This window comes from Antrostomus carolinensis, unplaced genomic scaffold (assembly GCF_000700745.2).
Source record: "Antrostomus carolinensis isolate BGI_N321 unplaced genomic scaffold, ASM70074v2 scaffold7673, whole genome shotgun sequence".
NCBI lineage: Eukaryota > Metazoa > Chordata > Aves > Caprimulgiformes > Caprimulgidae > Antrostomus > Antrostomus carolinensis.
In genome coordinates this window covers 25,992-42,354 of record NW_010304384.1, presented here as the reverse complement: position 1 = coordinate 42,354, position 16,363 = coordinate 25,992, and the positions used below count along the sequence as shown (strand labels likewise).

Below are 16,363 nucleotides of genomic sequence, written 5' to 3'. Positions count from 1 at the left end.
GAATTTGCTATCATATACCAAATATTATCATAGAATCATAGAACCATAGAATGGTTTGGTTTGGAAAGGGCCTTTAAACATCATCTAGTCCAACCACCCTGCAGTGAGCAGGGACATCTTCCAACTACATCAGTTTGCTCAGAGCCTCATCCAACCTGACACTGAATGTTTCCAAGGATGGGGTTTCTATTATGTCTCTGGGCAACCTGTTCCAGTGTCTCACCAGCCTCGTCGTAACAAATTTCTTCCTTACATCTAGTTTAAATCTACCCTCTTTCGGTTTAAAACCATTCCTCCTCGTCCTATCGCTCCAGGCCCTGCTAAAAAGTTTGTCCCCATCTTTCTTATATTCCTTGCAAATTTTTATTACCCCACTAACTGCAAAATATAGCACAAAAAAATATTTATACACAAAATATCACAGAATCACAACATAGCTGAGGTTGACAGGGACCTCTGGAGATCATCTAGTCCAACCTCCCATTCAAAGTAGATTGCTCGCAGCCTTTTTTTACAGTCATGTTCTGAATTATCTCCAAGGATAGATATGTGATTCACTAGAGCAGAAAGTACCTGCCCTGTACCTGAAATGCTGTCAGGAACTATTAAAATAGATTGCAGCCTGTGGTTTTGTGTACAAGATAAAATGTAAACTGGGTTTCGGGTGGTTCTACAAGAAAAATCTGAGTCTAGAGTGCCACTTGGGGGGAAAAAGCAATATGGGAAGATCAGGTCACCACAGCTCACTGCCAGTGGTCAGGTATATTATAAATCAGTAGAGATGAACATAACCCGTATCAGTTTCAGAGCCTAGATGTGGTTCTGACAAGTTAAGGCAAGCAATAACACTACTACTCTTTAAAAACAACTGGGTTTAGAGCTATTACCCCCACTTGCATAGCACTATTAATCATCCGCCAGAGCCATTCTTTTAGCAAACGTTCTCTCCGGTCATCACATTATCTGTGGGGGACAGCTTGTATAAACAGGTTTGATGAAAATGTAACTTTTCAAACCAAGGGATGTTGTTATAGTTAACAGTGCAATCTCTCCCTGTAATCATGTCACCAGTGAAAGGAAAAAGAAACTGATTCATCTTCAAAACATTTCCCTTGTTGCTTGTTTTTCTCATTGTATGATGTTACATTGCCAGGAAACACAAGCAGGCTCCTACCGAGGACGATTCCCAATAAAAAGCCAGTGCCAGCAGTCACCACCAGGTTGCATAATTTTCTCCTCTGCTTAGAACAGCATCTACTTGGAGCTGCTATGAGGTAAGGGAGTCAAACTGTTCTTTCTCATAGCTCCTTGCCTGCAAATGCATAGCCACTGCAGCCGCTAGCAAACACAGCAGAGGTGCTTATGTTGAATTCTCTCTTTTTTCTACAGAATCAGGCTGATCTTGCCAGATGGACCACTTGACTTTAGTCGGTCATATTGATAAACCTGTGGGCTTAAAATGGCCCTGACATTTCACAGCTTTTTGCTGGAGGGGGAATGAGTCATAAAGGATAGATTTGGGGGTTTGGCATATGCTGGCAATGTACAACTTTTATGTCAGCCAGTACCCAGGATGTGGTGGAGAGAAGTAGCTATGCATCTATGGGAGGCCTTCTCCATCTTTGACTTGTTCTCAGATTGTGAGCATTGTTTTCATCCTGCCATCTTCACTGTTGCTGTTGGTGACTTATTGGTTGTGATCACTGACTTTACTGACACAATAGTGCTTTCCACTGAAAATTTGCAGGTGGACCCTTACAGGTTCTGCTACAGGGGATCTCTTCTTTTCACCTTCACCTACGAATGGCATGAAGCTTTTAATTTTTAGGATATACTGAAAAGTTTATCCCTTTACTCAGTTTCTTGTCATAAAAAACAATAGCTGCATGTATTTTTAAGTATGATCACGTGTTTTTGTTATGGCTTTTTTTTAACTAATATCAAACATGCCAAGTCTCCACACCAAATGCCATTTTTATCTTTCACAAATGGAGCAAGCATACAAAGCAAGTTGTTTCACGAGGGCTGGAACCAGGGATACCCAACAGCCTCACTTTGCTTCCCTGCATTCCCTCTGAACCTCCCCACACCTGGGACCTTCTCATCCCAACAGCCCTGCTCTACCTTACATACCGTCCCCTTCCCCAAACCTCCTGCAGAGACACCACTGCTGAGATGCTGAATGGCTGTGAGAGGCAGCAAGAGTACAACTTACTGCTCGGGGTACGCTAGCAAACTGAGCCGGCATTGGGATTAGGGGCATTTTAAAGTGAACTAAAGCAATTTCTCTTTTTGAACTTGATTCCCCTCTAATAACTTAAAGATATGTATCAGTACCATTCAGTTAATGTCTCATAATAAAGAAGCACTTCATTTAAGCTGGAGAAACATTTATAAATGCAATTATTCCTGCTCTCTGTTTTTCCCCACTTGGAGCCTTCTGCTTCCAGGTCTGGTTTTACATTTGAGCCTCATCTGGTCTATCCACTGCTTCAAGCCTAGCTATGGTGAGATTTCCAGCTATGGTCTGAGTCATATTTGCCTTAGTATTACCTCGTATGTGGAAAGAGAACATCCTCAAACATTTCTGTAGGATATCGCACACTCATGTCAGGGATGCAGTTTTAAGTTGTCCCCCTTTTCTCCTAAAGTTACACACTGGTTTGACTAAATCTTTCTAGACATTTAGCACAGTATTTGCCCTCTCCTCACACACAATCCTACGCAACCCTGATGAGAAACAGCTTCTGAAGTTCTGGGACAGCACTCTGGCCTCTTTTTGTTTCGTATTCTTTATGCCTTTCAACATACAGTTTTTTTCCATTACCTGTTTCTTTAATGTTTCCCTCCCTCACATATTTGCCATATGAAAAATGCATTCTGTACTTGATCTTTACTAGGTCTGAATGGGAGTGATCCAAATTTTGTGGGGCAGGCCTAGTTATGGAATAGGAGCCAGAGCTACTGAAAGATTTAGACCTGTTCTGATTTAGGAGTTTAGTACAGGATTTTCCAGGGCTGGGAACTTTCAAAGTACTCCCATGTGGCAGCTAGTTCAGAGAGGAAGTTTTCAGACAGACAGATTTATAGCATTCAAATATATAGAATCTAGTATCACTGTTCTACCACATCCCGATGTTAAATGATTCATTGGTCTGGGACCTTTTTCTATCTCATTCTTGTGACCTTCCCAGAAATTAGGAGCCCACAACACCCTTCCTCAGGTAGACTATATTTCGAAGCAGGTGGCTGGATACAAGCTGGATCAGTAGCCCTGAGGGGAGGTGACCGCTCAGCCACATGACCAGCTTTTACAGCAATGAATACGTATTTCCAATATGTCTTAGTAAACATATATTTTGTAACTCTCTGTATAAAGAGCATCACAAGCTACACTCAGGACTCCATATAAATCTAACACAGATTACTGTTGCAGAGATTATAGATATTGGACTGTTAAAGGTCTCTGATAACAAATTGGGAAGACCTTGAAAAGTGAAGGTCAAACATGAGGTGCTGGAACTGTTATTGCAAGATCGTGGGAGACACTGCAAGATCTTGGAGGGCAGAGTGAGGTCTGAATCCTAAAAACCTTCAGCCTACTGCTGAACACCATTTATGGGGAACATTGCTTCATTTTTGTGGACAATGACTCCCCTTTCTCTTAGTCTTAAAAAGCAGTGTACACTCACACTCGCATTCTTGAAAAAAATTATAAATATGAAAGGATAGTATAGGTTATAAAAGTTATAATTTTATTCTCCTTATAAAACTGTAGCAGAATCATATTTCTTTCTAGTCAGTTCCCAAGTTTTGCCTGGGCTTGGGGAATTACTTGTGACACAAGTCAAAGCAGACATGATGTTGCTCTAAGCTGAGCCTGGTTGCCTACCCAAAACAGTTCTCCCAAAACAGACTCTTCTACCAGATGAGAATTATGGTAGTCAAGTGCACTGCTCTGTGATATCTGCAGCTCCTCTGGACTGGGGGCAATTAGTTATGGGGCAATGCCAGCTTGATACTAGGAAAGGACTTCTGTCATTCTGACATAAACTACTCCCTCTTTAAAGAAGCTTTACAGTCACATTGTACGCTACCGATATTATCACTTGGATCTGGCCTAATAGTTTTATTTTCACATCTAAATTGCCAAGTCATTGAAAACTATAAGCTAAATTCATATTTCATATATTGTAGCATAAGTTATTTTCTTCTGTAGTATAAATGTCATTTAAATACCACTCAGGACTGAGGGTAGTTGGCCTGGGATGTCTGATAACTCTTGCAGCACAAAAAAAGGAGTTATTCAACACCAGGAAGCTACCATCAGGATGGAAGACTTTGGCCTGAGCCAAGACATACTTCTCATCTTTATCCATATAATGAGACCTGACCAATTTACCCATAAACTCTATCTGGCAACACAAGAAATGTAGGAACTGTTTGACAGACAAACAGACCTGTCTTTGTTTACAAATGCCAAGACTTCTGGATCCCTGACTTCAGAGATGCTTGACATGCAATGCGGTGCAGCTGTGGCCACTCAGGGAAAGCAATGAGATGGGTGTTATTTCAGTATGCTCTCAGCAAATACTGACTGAGAGTCCTGTAACTCTGAATAGTCACAGCCTGACAGCTGCTATTTATTATGAGAAAAATAGCAACTGTAAAGCTGCTTGCTACTTTATTTACCTGAAGCCCAGCAGTGACCATGGCGCTAGGATATTAAAATACAAATTTTTCATCTAGTACTGCTGACCCCAAATCACTAGGGAACAGTTGGTCAGACTGCTAGCCACTAATTACCAGCATGTTTTTAATGTCTTGGCCACTTCTAAGACTAAGTACTATCCAAAACTATTACAAGAGTATATTCCTGGAATTGCATTAGCAGAGAATAAAGCTGACTTTGCATACACAGCTCTGCAGCTCCTACCTGTAAAGTGCTGATGTGGACTGGAGTCCCTGTGCCATTCACAGTGTTCTTCTTGGCAGCATTTCCACCCTTCCCTTCTGCTTGCTCTGCCTTGGCAATCTTTGCTTTTTCAGCTTCAATTCTCTTTGGATTGTTTAGCATTACCTGAACCACTGCATATTCCACCAGAGATGCAAACCCAAAGAGAAGGCAAACAATCAGCCAGACATCTAAGGCCTTCACGTAAGACACTTTGGGAAGTTCTGCAGCAAGAGTGGTACATTCAGATGCCAAGCTGAGCACTGAGAAAATACCTATGGAAAGAAAAACAACACATTGATTAAAGAAAACTTGCTCTCATTCAAACTGGCTGTGCTATTCCTCTGAAACAGACAACATTGAATGATGTTTCATAACAGTGAATGGGACTTCACAATACAGTCAGTGTATTTTGCAACAGGTAAACAAAGTGCACATGCCTCCGGTTAACTCATGTAGGATATTGCAGTTAGTCATGAATTATTAATAATTAGTACCTTTATTTTATAAATGGAGAAAGAAACAAGTGAGGCTAAACTGCTTGCTGTGGTTTTCCTGCTTCATCACACAACTGGGAATGGGCTTTCCAGAGACTTACCCTACAACATGCACCTCAGTCTAGCAAGATGGAAGAGAAATATATGATGCTGAAATCGGAAGACTCCTTTAAATTAGACTGGAAGAGCTACTGTTGCCCCAGAAATTTGAATTGTGCTACAGCAGGCACAGTTCTCTGAATGTGCTGTCCACATGTGTGATATGCAAAACTGAGCTGAAATGGAAGCTTTTGCTAAAAAGTAAAACTGTACCAGCACATTTTAAAGTCTGTGAAGATGTGAACATGTGATGATGAAGATTCATCACTGTGAAGATGAAAACACTGAGTTGACTGAGGGTCTAAAATCATTCCCTGTTTCAGCTTCCAGGATCTGGAGGAAGCTTTCTAGATAAAGGACTTTTCAGGAAGGGCTTTCCTGGGAGGGGGGGGGAGGGATGGAAAGGCTGCAAAATCTGCTCCTTACAAGGCTTCCAAATGTCACCATCAATGCACAGCTCACATTGCAAGAGACAAAATACAAGCCTGATCTCAAAGAGCCTCCTATGAACCAGCAAAAGTAGCATGAACAGCTACATATGGAAAAAGCTAACTTTAGAAATGGCTGTCATGGAGAAAACTTATTTCACCCTCCCAGTTCAGAATATCCCCTTTTGGTTTTGTGAATGCTAAAGATAAAAACCTTCTTTAGATATGAGTGGGTAGCTTCATGAAATATAACTGATGTCTTTAGAAAATGTTGTCCAAAAGGAGATACTCAGTCTCAACTATGTTTCTTATATTGGTCATGTGTGCTATCCAAAGCATGAAAAAAACTGTAATTCATACAGTGAGATCATTTTCTTCAGATCCATTTTAAGTAACTAAGGATGTGAAAATGTTAATAAACCTGAAAGTATCTGTATTGACCTATGAAAGTATTAAATTCTATTTGATCATAAATAACATATTGTTTTGCTGCTGTTCCCATCTGGATTTCAGTAAGACTGATAAGATAATTTATTTCGTATTCCTCTCAAATGGGCAACTTAGTAGCTGCTAAAACACCGAAGAGAAACTAAAAGAAATCTTTACAGTCATATTTTTTAAAAATACAGAATTTTATGGTGTTTCATTTTAAAATGTGTAATAACAACATAGCATTGCAAAGCTGTATTTTTTTGTCCATTGGGATAATACAGAATGGCCAGATGTGCTACGTCAGATCATAATGACATAGCAAATAATGAACAAACAAACCTCAGTGTCCACTCTGGCTTATTTTCAATCTACTGTATCTGAAGCATTCAAGTCTAAACATGTCCATAAGGAGACAAAATCAGCATAGAATAGTCCTTTTTAATAAATTTGTTTTCACTGACAAACACCAGCTGTCTTGGGCTTAGCACTAATTATGGATCACAATGAATTGCAGTAACAAGTACAGATAAGGCTGTATTGCCTCTTAACAAGTAAAGAACACCTCTGCCTACGCCCAGCCCAGATTTCTGTTTCTCTTTAACAGTATACTGTACCAAGTGCCATGCCATGACTGTGCTAGACTTCTGAAAGGCAGCCTCTACTCTTACCCTGAATACCCAAATTAGCCAATGGCTCAACATCTTGGATATTGTATTTTTTTTCCTGCTAACTTTATAAGTGTTTACTATCTTTATATGCGAGTATTATTACCATGTCTGGTGCTTAAAACATTTGTACAACCACTTTGTAGAGCTTAAAATATTAGATCTTACAATCTTGGATTCAGTTCTACAAAACTAACTTATAAATTCTACTAGCTGAAAATATTTTAGTGGTACTTTCATCAGTTTGGTCAGCAGAGCAACTGCAGTCATGGTGATCTGCCGCTAATTTCCATTTGCCTCGATTCCTAAAATGAAAAATTCATTCTCAGAGTCTGAGAAATGTCTAGGTTTTCAAGGTAAAAATAAAGTGAGATAGAAGCACAGAAATATTCTATTAAGCAATCATTTGCTGCCAGATGGGAGTTGACATGGCCTTGGAGACCTTAGACCCAGAGTTGTAAGTTGCAGCTCTGGCAGCAGCTGCACTTGGTACCTATCTAACACAATCCAAAGCCCAGGGCTCAAACTGCATGAGAAGAATGAATAAAATGCAAGATTACTTATTAAAAATAAAAAAAAGAAAGAAAAGAAACAGAACCTCCCCCCCAAATCTTTTCTTCTCAAGGAGCTCTGATGAGAAGGGACAGAAGTCTTTCCTCTACACTCTCTATAACTGCAAAGTAAAGGAAAAGTTGGCATTTCTTGGAAATACCTCTGCATTTTTGCCCCTAGCTTGGTATTCTTCTCAATGGCAAAGTTTACCTTATCATTAAGGTCAGTTAGCTCCCAGCCTAAAGCATGATGGTACAGAGTTACTATTTTAAAAATACTGCCTAAGGTTACATGTGGATAATATCAGAAAGTGCCAGCCCAGCAGAGCAGTTTCAGCACGTGCTACAAGATAAATAAATCTCCCTTTTTTGAATCCATCAAACTTACCGGTCTCAGCACTACCTCCTGGCAGTGAATTCTACAGGTTAATTACATGCTGTATAAAACAGTATTTTCTGGTCTATATTACTGCTTTAAAAATGTTTGCCTTTATCCCACTAATGTTACTGAAAAAGGTAATATTCTGTCTTATTTTCCTTAAGATTTGATATCTCTAATACATTCTCTTCTCTCATTCAACTTCATATACTAAAAGACATACTCTTGCCAATACTTCTTCATACTACAGATCTAACACATGTCTTTGTGTCTTCCACTGAGACCCTGCCTTTGTTACAATTTTATAAAATTAAATTACTAGACCCAAGACAGACCTGAGGACAGGTGTGATGGGGCAGGGATCAGATGCCTGCCCTCTGATCTAGTTGTCCTCTGTATGTGTGGAATAGGTCGTCCCTACTTGAAGCCTTCGGTTACCCTCTTGTACCCCCACCTGCACTCTGGACTAATGCTCCACGTTGTCAGGCCACTGGGTGTGGACAGAAGTCCGACATCCCTCAGATCCCTGCAGCTCCAGGGAAGATCTTACTCCCTTTGGGGATCACACGGCACTGAAGGTAAGAAAGGAATTTTTTAAAAAGATGCTGGCACACTGTCCACCTGTAAAGAACTGGAGAGTCACCTGTCAGGCTCATTAAAAGGTGAAACACAAGCATTTAATTAGAAAGAAGCAGTCAGTGATATCAGCCTTTACACCTCTTAGCCACAGCTGTCCAGGTACCGGTCCTCTGTGGACTTCCATACCACAAGACGATCTAACGGGGTGAAATGTTACAGGGCTTGCAACTTATTTAGTTCCTACACGGACAGAGGCTTTTTCTTCAAACAAACATACATCCTTCTCTCAGAAAATTAATCAGTCTACAAAAACATATTCTGCTTACTGGATTGCAAAGTACCTTGTATCCCTAAATCACCTGGAAACTTCTGAGATGCCTAGCCATGGGGAGCAGTAGCCCACTATACCTAATTATAAGGATGACTGTATTAAGTTATTCCTAAATAAACCTGAAGTATCTTCTCATCTGATGAGATCTGCATTAAACCACTAAGAATGTAGTAGCCATTGGTAACACTTTTTTGGGATTAGATATCATCCACTTGACACAGAAATGTTAATCTTGTTATATTTCAAGGTCAACTATCTCCAATAATGTAGCTAGAAGAGTTAGTTTGTTGCCCTCTTGCAAACTGGAGAAACATAAAACTTAACCCAGTGACAGTGCTATCAATTTGCATTAGTAAATACTGACTCTGGACTAAAGTATGGTCAGATTTAGTGGGTTTTGCTTCTCTAGGGAGTCAGGAAAAGTCATACATTCAGGCCAAAAGTTAGTATCTTTGAAAATGCACTATTTCAGAAATGCTAATATATTAAAGGAGCCAATAAACACTTATAAAAAATGAAAACAAATAAACAATAAATAAGCATGCAATTAAATAGTGGTTGCATTACATTTAACTAGAGCAAGGTAGCCAACACTGACTCAGAAGCCAAAAGTAGCACTCCAGTATTGGTTCTCCAGATTTTTTAGAGCTCTTAGTTTATTTTGCCCGTTGTACCACCAGAGGAGGAAAAGGCATGGTAGATGACCAGAGATGGGAGCAGTAGGGCTCGCACCAGGGGTTATGTGGACACTTTCCCACCTAACAGAACTCAGCAGGTGCCCTTCCCACTCCAGCTGGCTCCTAACTCAGGGATTTCAGCCCCCCACTACTGCAAGACTCTACTAATGACAGACACGGATTGGTAAGGTGATGTGGCAGGTCCTGACTCCAAGTGCTTATCAACATACGTGAGGCTTCACAGGACCCATGTCTTGTGGGGGTGTGGAGGTTCAAGTGTGGGTGACAGGTTTCTGAGGAAGGCAGGGGGCTGGAGGGATTCTGCAACTGCACCCCTGGAGTCTTGAAAACAGGTGGGCTGAACCTCCTGGGACAAATAAAAGATTTGGAAAATAAGGGGTATGGACTTGTGGAGCAGTGCCAGGGAAAAGGGGAGCACAGGGAGGCCAGGACATGGGGAAGGAGAGATCATGGCATGGGGAAGGGGATACAAATTGGAGAAGTGTCAGGATGCAAGATCCTGGCTCTGCATTTCATTGAGCTCCTGGGGTCAGCAAATTTGGCCACCGCAGAGCTGGAGTCCCATGTACAATCCAATTACACTGGAAGTGTTCAAGGCCAGGCTGGATGAGGCTTTGAGCAACCTGGTCTAGTGGAAGGTGTCCCTGCTCATGGCAGGGGGGTTGGAATTAGATGATCTTTAAGGTCCCTTCCAACCCAAACCATTCTATGATTCTGTGACTAGTCAAGGTAATATTGTTTTGATTAAGTCTGTTTCCTACTATCTCATAAAAAATTAAAGGCATGCCTACTGTGGTGGGCTGAGCAGCACAAAAGTATGAGCCTGAAGTACTCTCATGAACTGAGTTTCTAATGAAATAAAACCAATCAGGTAACAAGGATGCTAATTCTTTTCCAGACGTCATTCTGTTTCTATTTCTTTTCAGAAAAACTACTCCAAGAGATAGCTATTTAGAGCCTTACTCATCTTCCTGCTTTCTTACTGATTATTCAGATGTTCAAATTCCTATAAACTGCATATTGCCACAGTATCTGCAGCATCACCTGTACAGATTTGTCTGGGTTGGGAGAAGCAAAGACAGTGTGCTTACCACATAAGTGCTGGAACTTCAAGCAAAGCCTCGAAGTGGAGGTGGATTTTACAGGACTAGGAATGAGAAGGTTTCAGTGAAAATGATGAGCGAATAATGGAAGTGAAGTTGCTTTCAGTATCCAGTGTCATGTTGCCAAAGCAACTGAGAAAATGGCTCAATGGTGTTAAAGTGGATTGTGACGGTACATGTAAACGCAGGTTACCCAGTGGGACTCTTGCAGCACTTGCATCAGGATTGATCCAAAATGACAGCCAGGATAGAACAACAATTAGCAGTGTAGGAGCATAAACACCCATCATGTAAAATCCAACTTGTCTTCTTAAAGTGAAGATTACTTCTACACAAGTGTAATAACCTTTAAAGAAATAAATGCATTAATGTTTAATGTGCTTTGCAGGTCAACCTCTTCAGATCCATATCTTTTAGGTCTTTTTCTATTTAAGTTAAGAGCAAAAGTTCAATGATTTGATTTTCTTAATAAAGGCAAAGAGTTTAATTTGAAAAAAAAATGTGCAAAACACAGAACTACATAACCACCAAGTGTGGTCAGCATGTGGCACTCTCTGTGCTCTATAAGGTACCCTCTGCCTTTTCACAGCACATCAGTAAGTGACTCTCATCTTGATGCTGGCTTCAGGATGCAGTCCAGATAAAACCAATGGGGCCTAGCAGTGATCCTAGCTTATGCTCATCTGAAAATCCTACTTAGTATCAATTTGTGCAAAAGATGGAATTAAGAAATATTAGTGCAGAAAGTTCAGAATGAAAAGAGGTGATCTGAATGTGACTCTAAGCAGAGATTCTCCCAGTATTGAAAGCTGAATAACTTAAAATTGGTACAGACTTTAAAAAAGACTCCAAAACCACTGTAAATTTTGAAAACAAGGAATACTGCCTTAAATCTTTTAAAATGAGAAACTAAATCCATCAGATATTTAAGATATCTCTGGAGATAACAGATTGTACAGGAAGTCAAATAAACAGAAAACAAATATTGATCATATTTTCACTCAAGTAGCAGAATTGGCATTTTTATGTTAATATGAACACAATAGCATTGTAAATACAACTTCATAAACTATTCTATAACAAGGAAAAGGCATTCCTATGTTATATTACAGCAATTCCAAAATTCAGATCAGTCTATATCTATAAATAAAGTTGGTACAAAGCTGATTTAGAAGCTAAATACATATAGATTCTATCTTCTATATTTTATTAATTAAGTGCCGTAGAATGATACGTCATCTTAAAAGCGTTATTTGGACATACAATAACCAAAACAACAAAACATTAAGGAAAAATCTCCTTGTGTAGAAGGTACTTTATAGTTCATTGTACCCTCTTCAATGATCTGCTGTCTGACAAATTTCCCCTCTAAAATTTCTGAATAGTTCCCAGATACTTTTAGGTTTTATTTGCAAATGAGGGACAACCTTCAAAATCATTATTTGTTTGCTTTATGCCAGAAATGCATTAGGTATGGCTTTGTACAATCTTTCATCAGGCAGAGAATAGTTATCTACTGCCCTCACCATTCAGCTCATGAGGACCTATTTGGTTCTGTCATACATTTGGATGAACAGAGAACAGGCAATTTTCAAATTGAAATATTCAAATTATTGCCACAAAAAGTGACTCCAAATTTGATGACTTTTTTTTTTTTTTTTTTTTTTTTTACTTAGGTAGGTATGATAAAACATCAGTTGACATAAATAGGCAGTAAAGATTTAAGTTCTTTGCAATTGGTAAGAATCTCCTACATAAGCCATAATTTTGAAAATTTGCTTGTACATGCAACACTGCCTCTTGATTAACTGACAAAATCCTTAACTGAAGTAATTTTAAGTATGTGGGCAAAACTTGTTTTTTTAAATAACTTCAATGTAAGAATTTAAAGTAAATCAAACAATTACTGATTACTGAAAACACCATTTAAAAACCATTCAGAGTACTAAAATATTCCATTCACATGAATGAAGCACTAATTCCAGTCTTGATTATAAGATTAATACGGATGTTCTTAATTTTTAAACAAAAAGGATTTGCAATAAAATTAGGAAAACTTTTAAAAATTTCATGTAGTCACTCCATCCACTCTGATGGTTCTCTTATGTTCTTTCTTTAAATCACATATACACACACACAAAGCGTAATCATTTTACTGAGCATTTTGCATAGTGGCATTTCAACTTGTAGTCACAAGGTGCTGAACCTGTAGGGAACACTACTTTTTTTCTTTCCCGTTTAATAGTAAAGTGTAGAATTAGGTTTTTCCTAAAAATACCTAAAATATCTAAAGATTTTTTAGATGTTTAATTTTAGATTTAGTGCAAACCTCAAAATGATCATGATAAATTCATTAACAAGATAGCAATCCTGAGTAAGTATTTCCTTCTTCACTCAAATAGAATGTAAATTCTCCAATTTCCCCATTTGTATGAATTTTACTTGGGAATTGCAAGATCCATTCTTTTAATTTTTTACTACTTTATAGCCTATTTTTTCAGTAAATTCATTGTTTAATTAAGAAGAAAATATTTTTCTCACTGCTAAGTAAGCTTCTACCATATCCTGATTTAGATTTAAATGCAATCACTGATGGTTGTTGGTTGTGCTTTCACAAATGCAGAATATTCTGGAGCACAGCTAATTTTGTACTATTTACAAATGGTAAATCACCTGAAATTATGAACTACATAGTTGGCTAAGCACTCTCTCATTTTGCAGTTAAAAACCTCATTTCAATTTTCATTTTCTTTTTCAAGTTAAATTCCTGCACTTTGAGATCTGCTGAGGTTACTTGAGATCTCTTCAGACTTGGGATCTAGCTCAGGAACAACTGCAAGTAGTAGACCCTTGACTTCAACTGAATAGTCAATGAGAAACTTACAGAGGATCCTCAGAAGCTGCAGCACCACTGCTGTCCTCATTGAGTGTTAATGGGAGATTTATTCATATGATGCCAGAGTACTGACTAAAATACAACCCACCGACATCTGTTGTTGTACAAAGTTTTGTGTTTGCCACAGTATGTGAGTAGTTTGGTTATAATAATAGGCAGCAATCAATCAAGGTAGAAAAGATAAATCATTAGAAGCCAGAGTACAGAAACCATTGGATAAATTTGTACCCACACTCAGAAAATAATCATAGGATTAAATAAATACAGGTCTGAGGATTGTAAGAAGCTGTCTATAACGTCAGACTTTCCACAACACTTAGAAAAAGAAAGAACCTGCAGGGTGAAGCATTTGAAGTTAACACTCTAATACTATCCACTTCTAGAACAAAAGTCAAATCAGAAAACCAAAATTATCCTACTTTGCTGCAACTGGCATAATTCTACATAAACATCCTTTCAGACAAGCATAAACAGGTATTAGGACCACTGAAACAAAATGGTGATAGCAAGATCACAAGTTATGTAAGTGAAACGAAGCAAACATTTAATCTCATCTTCAACCTAGATATTTCTATATTTGAATTAGTTTGCAGTAATCACATATGATAGTTACTAGTACATTAACTACTAGTAATCTACGTTATCCCATGAAATGTAAAACACAAACTGCAATATTAACCATTAACTATAAACAGTAATTGAAAGAAGTTGGAAGTTTTTTACCAAGGAAATCACTTATATTACCTACCTGTGCCTTTATAATACTTGGTACAGTTACCATATTCGATATCCTCCTTTTTAATATCAAACTGAGGCAGAGCAATTTTCTCTAGCTGTACAGGATCTCCAGATTGCCAGATAAACCTTAAGTCATCAGTTGTGTAACCAACTACAAGAACAAAATAATAATCGTTTAAAGAACCATCAGTAACTTCTGCAAGAAAATCTAGTATATAAGTATTGTATTTCTTTCACTCTTTTCCTTTCTATTTCTTCTTCAAAGAATTGAACACAAAAATGAAATAATCCACAACTGAATTTTTATGTAGCCCTAAATTAGGACTTGGTGGGTGGAACATTACATTATCAACAATATTACACTGATTAAGAGGTGTTTATTACAGTGCTTACTGTTTAAACAAAGAAAGCAAAGCTCTGTTCTCCACAGCTTTGAAGCCTCCATATTCATTCATACTCTACTTCAGCAAAGCATGAAAAATACATTGAACTTTAACAGCATTCACAACTCCTAGTAACTTCAAAAGAATTTAACAACTCAGTTACTGTGATGAATATTGGCTTTTGTGTAAAACAACCTTTCTGCTTAGTTGTTCTGATTCATGAAAGCATTGATATTCAGGAAATACTTGACCAGGAATTTAAGTAGATGTGTAGTCCTACTGAAATCAATTCAGTGACTCCATGATCTCCTGAGTACGGACAGACTTCAGCATACATCTGAGTGTCTAAATCATGATATATACAACATCACCAAGTGAGAGGCAGTGAAATTTAGGCTCACAATATTCAAGCATAAAGCAATGTTAATTAAATATGCAGTCATAATAATGAATTTACATGCCATTTCTCTGCTACCTTCTGTTTATTAAGGATTAACTTAATTCAAACAGACATAATGTGTGTTAAATGGGAACAGAGATGGAGAAACATAAAAAAGATGGAGTTGGAATGCAGTGTTCTGCAATTCAAAGCCTCTGAAAAATGTTTAAAGAACCATTTTTTTCTAGAGGCATTAGATAGATTTTTTTTAAATTTTAAAACACAGCTGTAATTAAAAAAAGTAAACTGTTCATAAGCTAACTTCTCTGAGATTCACAACAGCTTAATAAAAACCACAATGCCTTGAAGCTCCATGGTGGAAGATAATATAAAAAAACATAGTTGTTTTAATGCTTCATTCATAAAATCAGTCTCACACCCTTACAACATACAGCAAATCACAAAACTGCCAAGATCCTTTATGATAACAATTACTGGACTGTGAAAATTTTGTCTATAGAGAATGAGTAGAACTGGGGATCATAACTGCAGATACGAGAACAGCTTAGTAAAAACTGGAGGCCTTTTTTGTTTTGTAAATCTAGCAACTAGAAACAAAATATTGATTTGAAAATAACTTAAGTAGAATAAAACTCCCAATAGCTAACAAGGAAAACAAGCCCACTGTTGGAACTGAAGGGACAGACAGGAGGTCATGGGTACCGTCCTTACTTTTGAGAAGTGAATTAAAAGGTAGAAGAAAGTTTAGTGCACACTGTATTTTCAAAGGAGCAAACTCCTCCTGAATTTGGATATGTCAACTTAGCATGGAGAAAGATAGTAAGGTTGTCTACATAAAGTTACTGAGAATTTTTTTATGAGTAGCTCTTCCTTGAATACCTTGTAATGCTTGTAAAGCAACCTAGACTGAGAAAGCTTGAACAAAATTCCATTAATATTACTGTCTAATTCCAGTTTAACCCCAAAATGATTTGGGTTTACCATAAGAGTTTACTTCAGCTAATATACATACGTGTGTATATGATGGGCAAAACTACTATGGACATACTACAACTGTAAAAGTAAATGCTGGCAACCAAAAACTAAATTGTAAAGCTTGGATATAATTATTATTATTACCCTTGTCCCCACTGGGATGTGTGGCTCAGCTTTGATTAATCTTGCTCTTCCTCTGCTTTTGTCTTCCTTTCCTTAACCTCACCTTCCCCACTAGACCTCGTGGTGTAACAA

At 38.1% G+C, this 16,363-nt stretch overlaps 1 protein-coding gene across 1 annotated transcript in view; it reads right to left on the bottom strand.

Annotated features, from left to right (window-relative positions):
* GLRB (glycine receptor beta) overlaps window positions 1-16,363 on the bottom strand; it is a 47,727-nt gene that overhangs the window by 6,078 nt on the left and 25,286 nt on the right. Inside the window, exons 6-8 of the mRNA XM_010164419.2 lie at window positions 14,361-14,501; window positions 10,910-11,062; window positions 4,937-5,229 (exon numbers count right to left, since the gene is read on the bottom strand). Coding sequence (XP_010162721.1) covers window positions 4,937-5,229; window positions 10,910-11,062; window positions 14,361-14,501 — 587 coding nt within the window. The remainder of the gene's footprint in view (window positions 1-4,936; window positions 5,230-10,909; window positions 11,063-14,360; window positions 14,502-16,363) is intronic.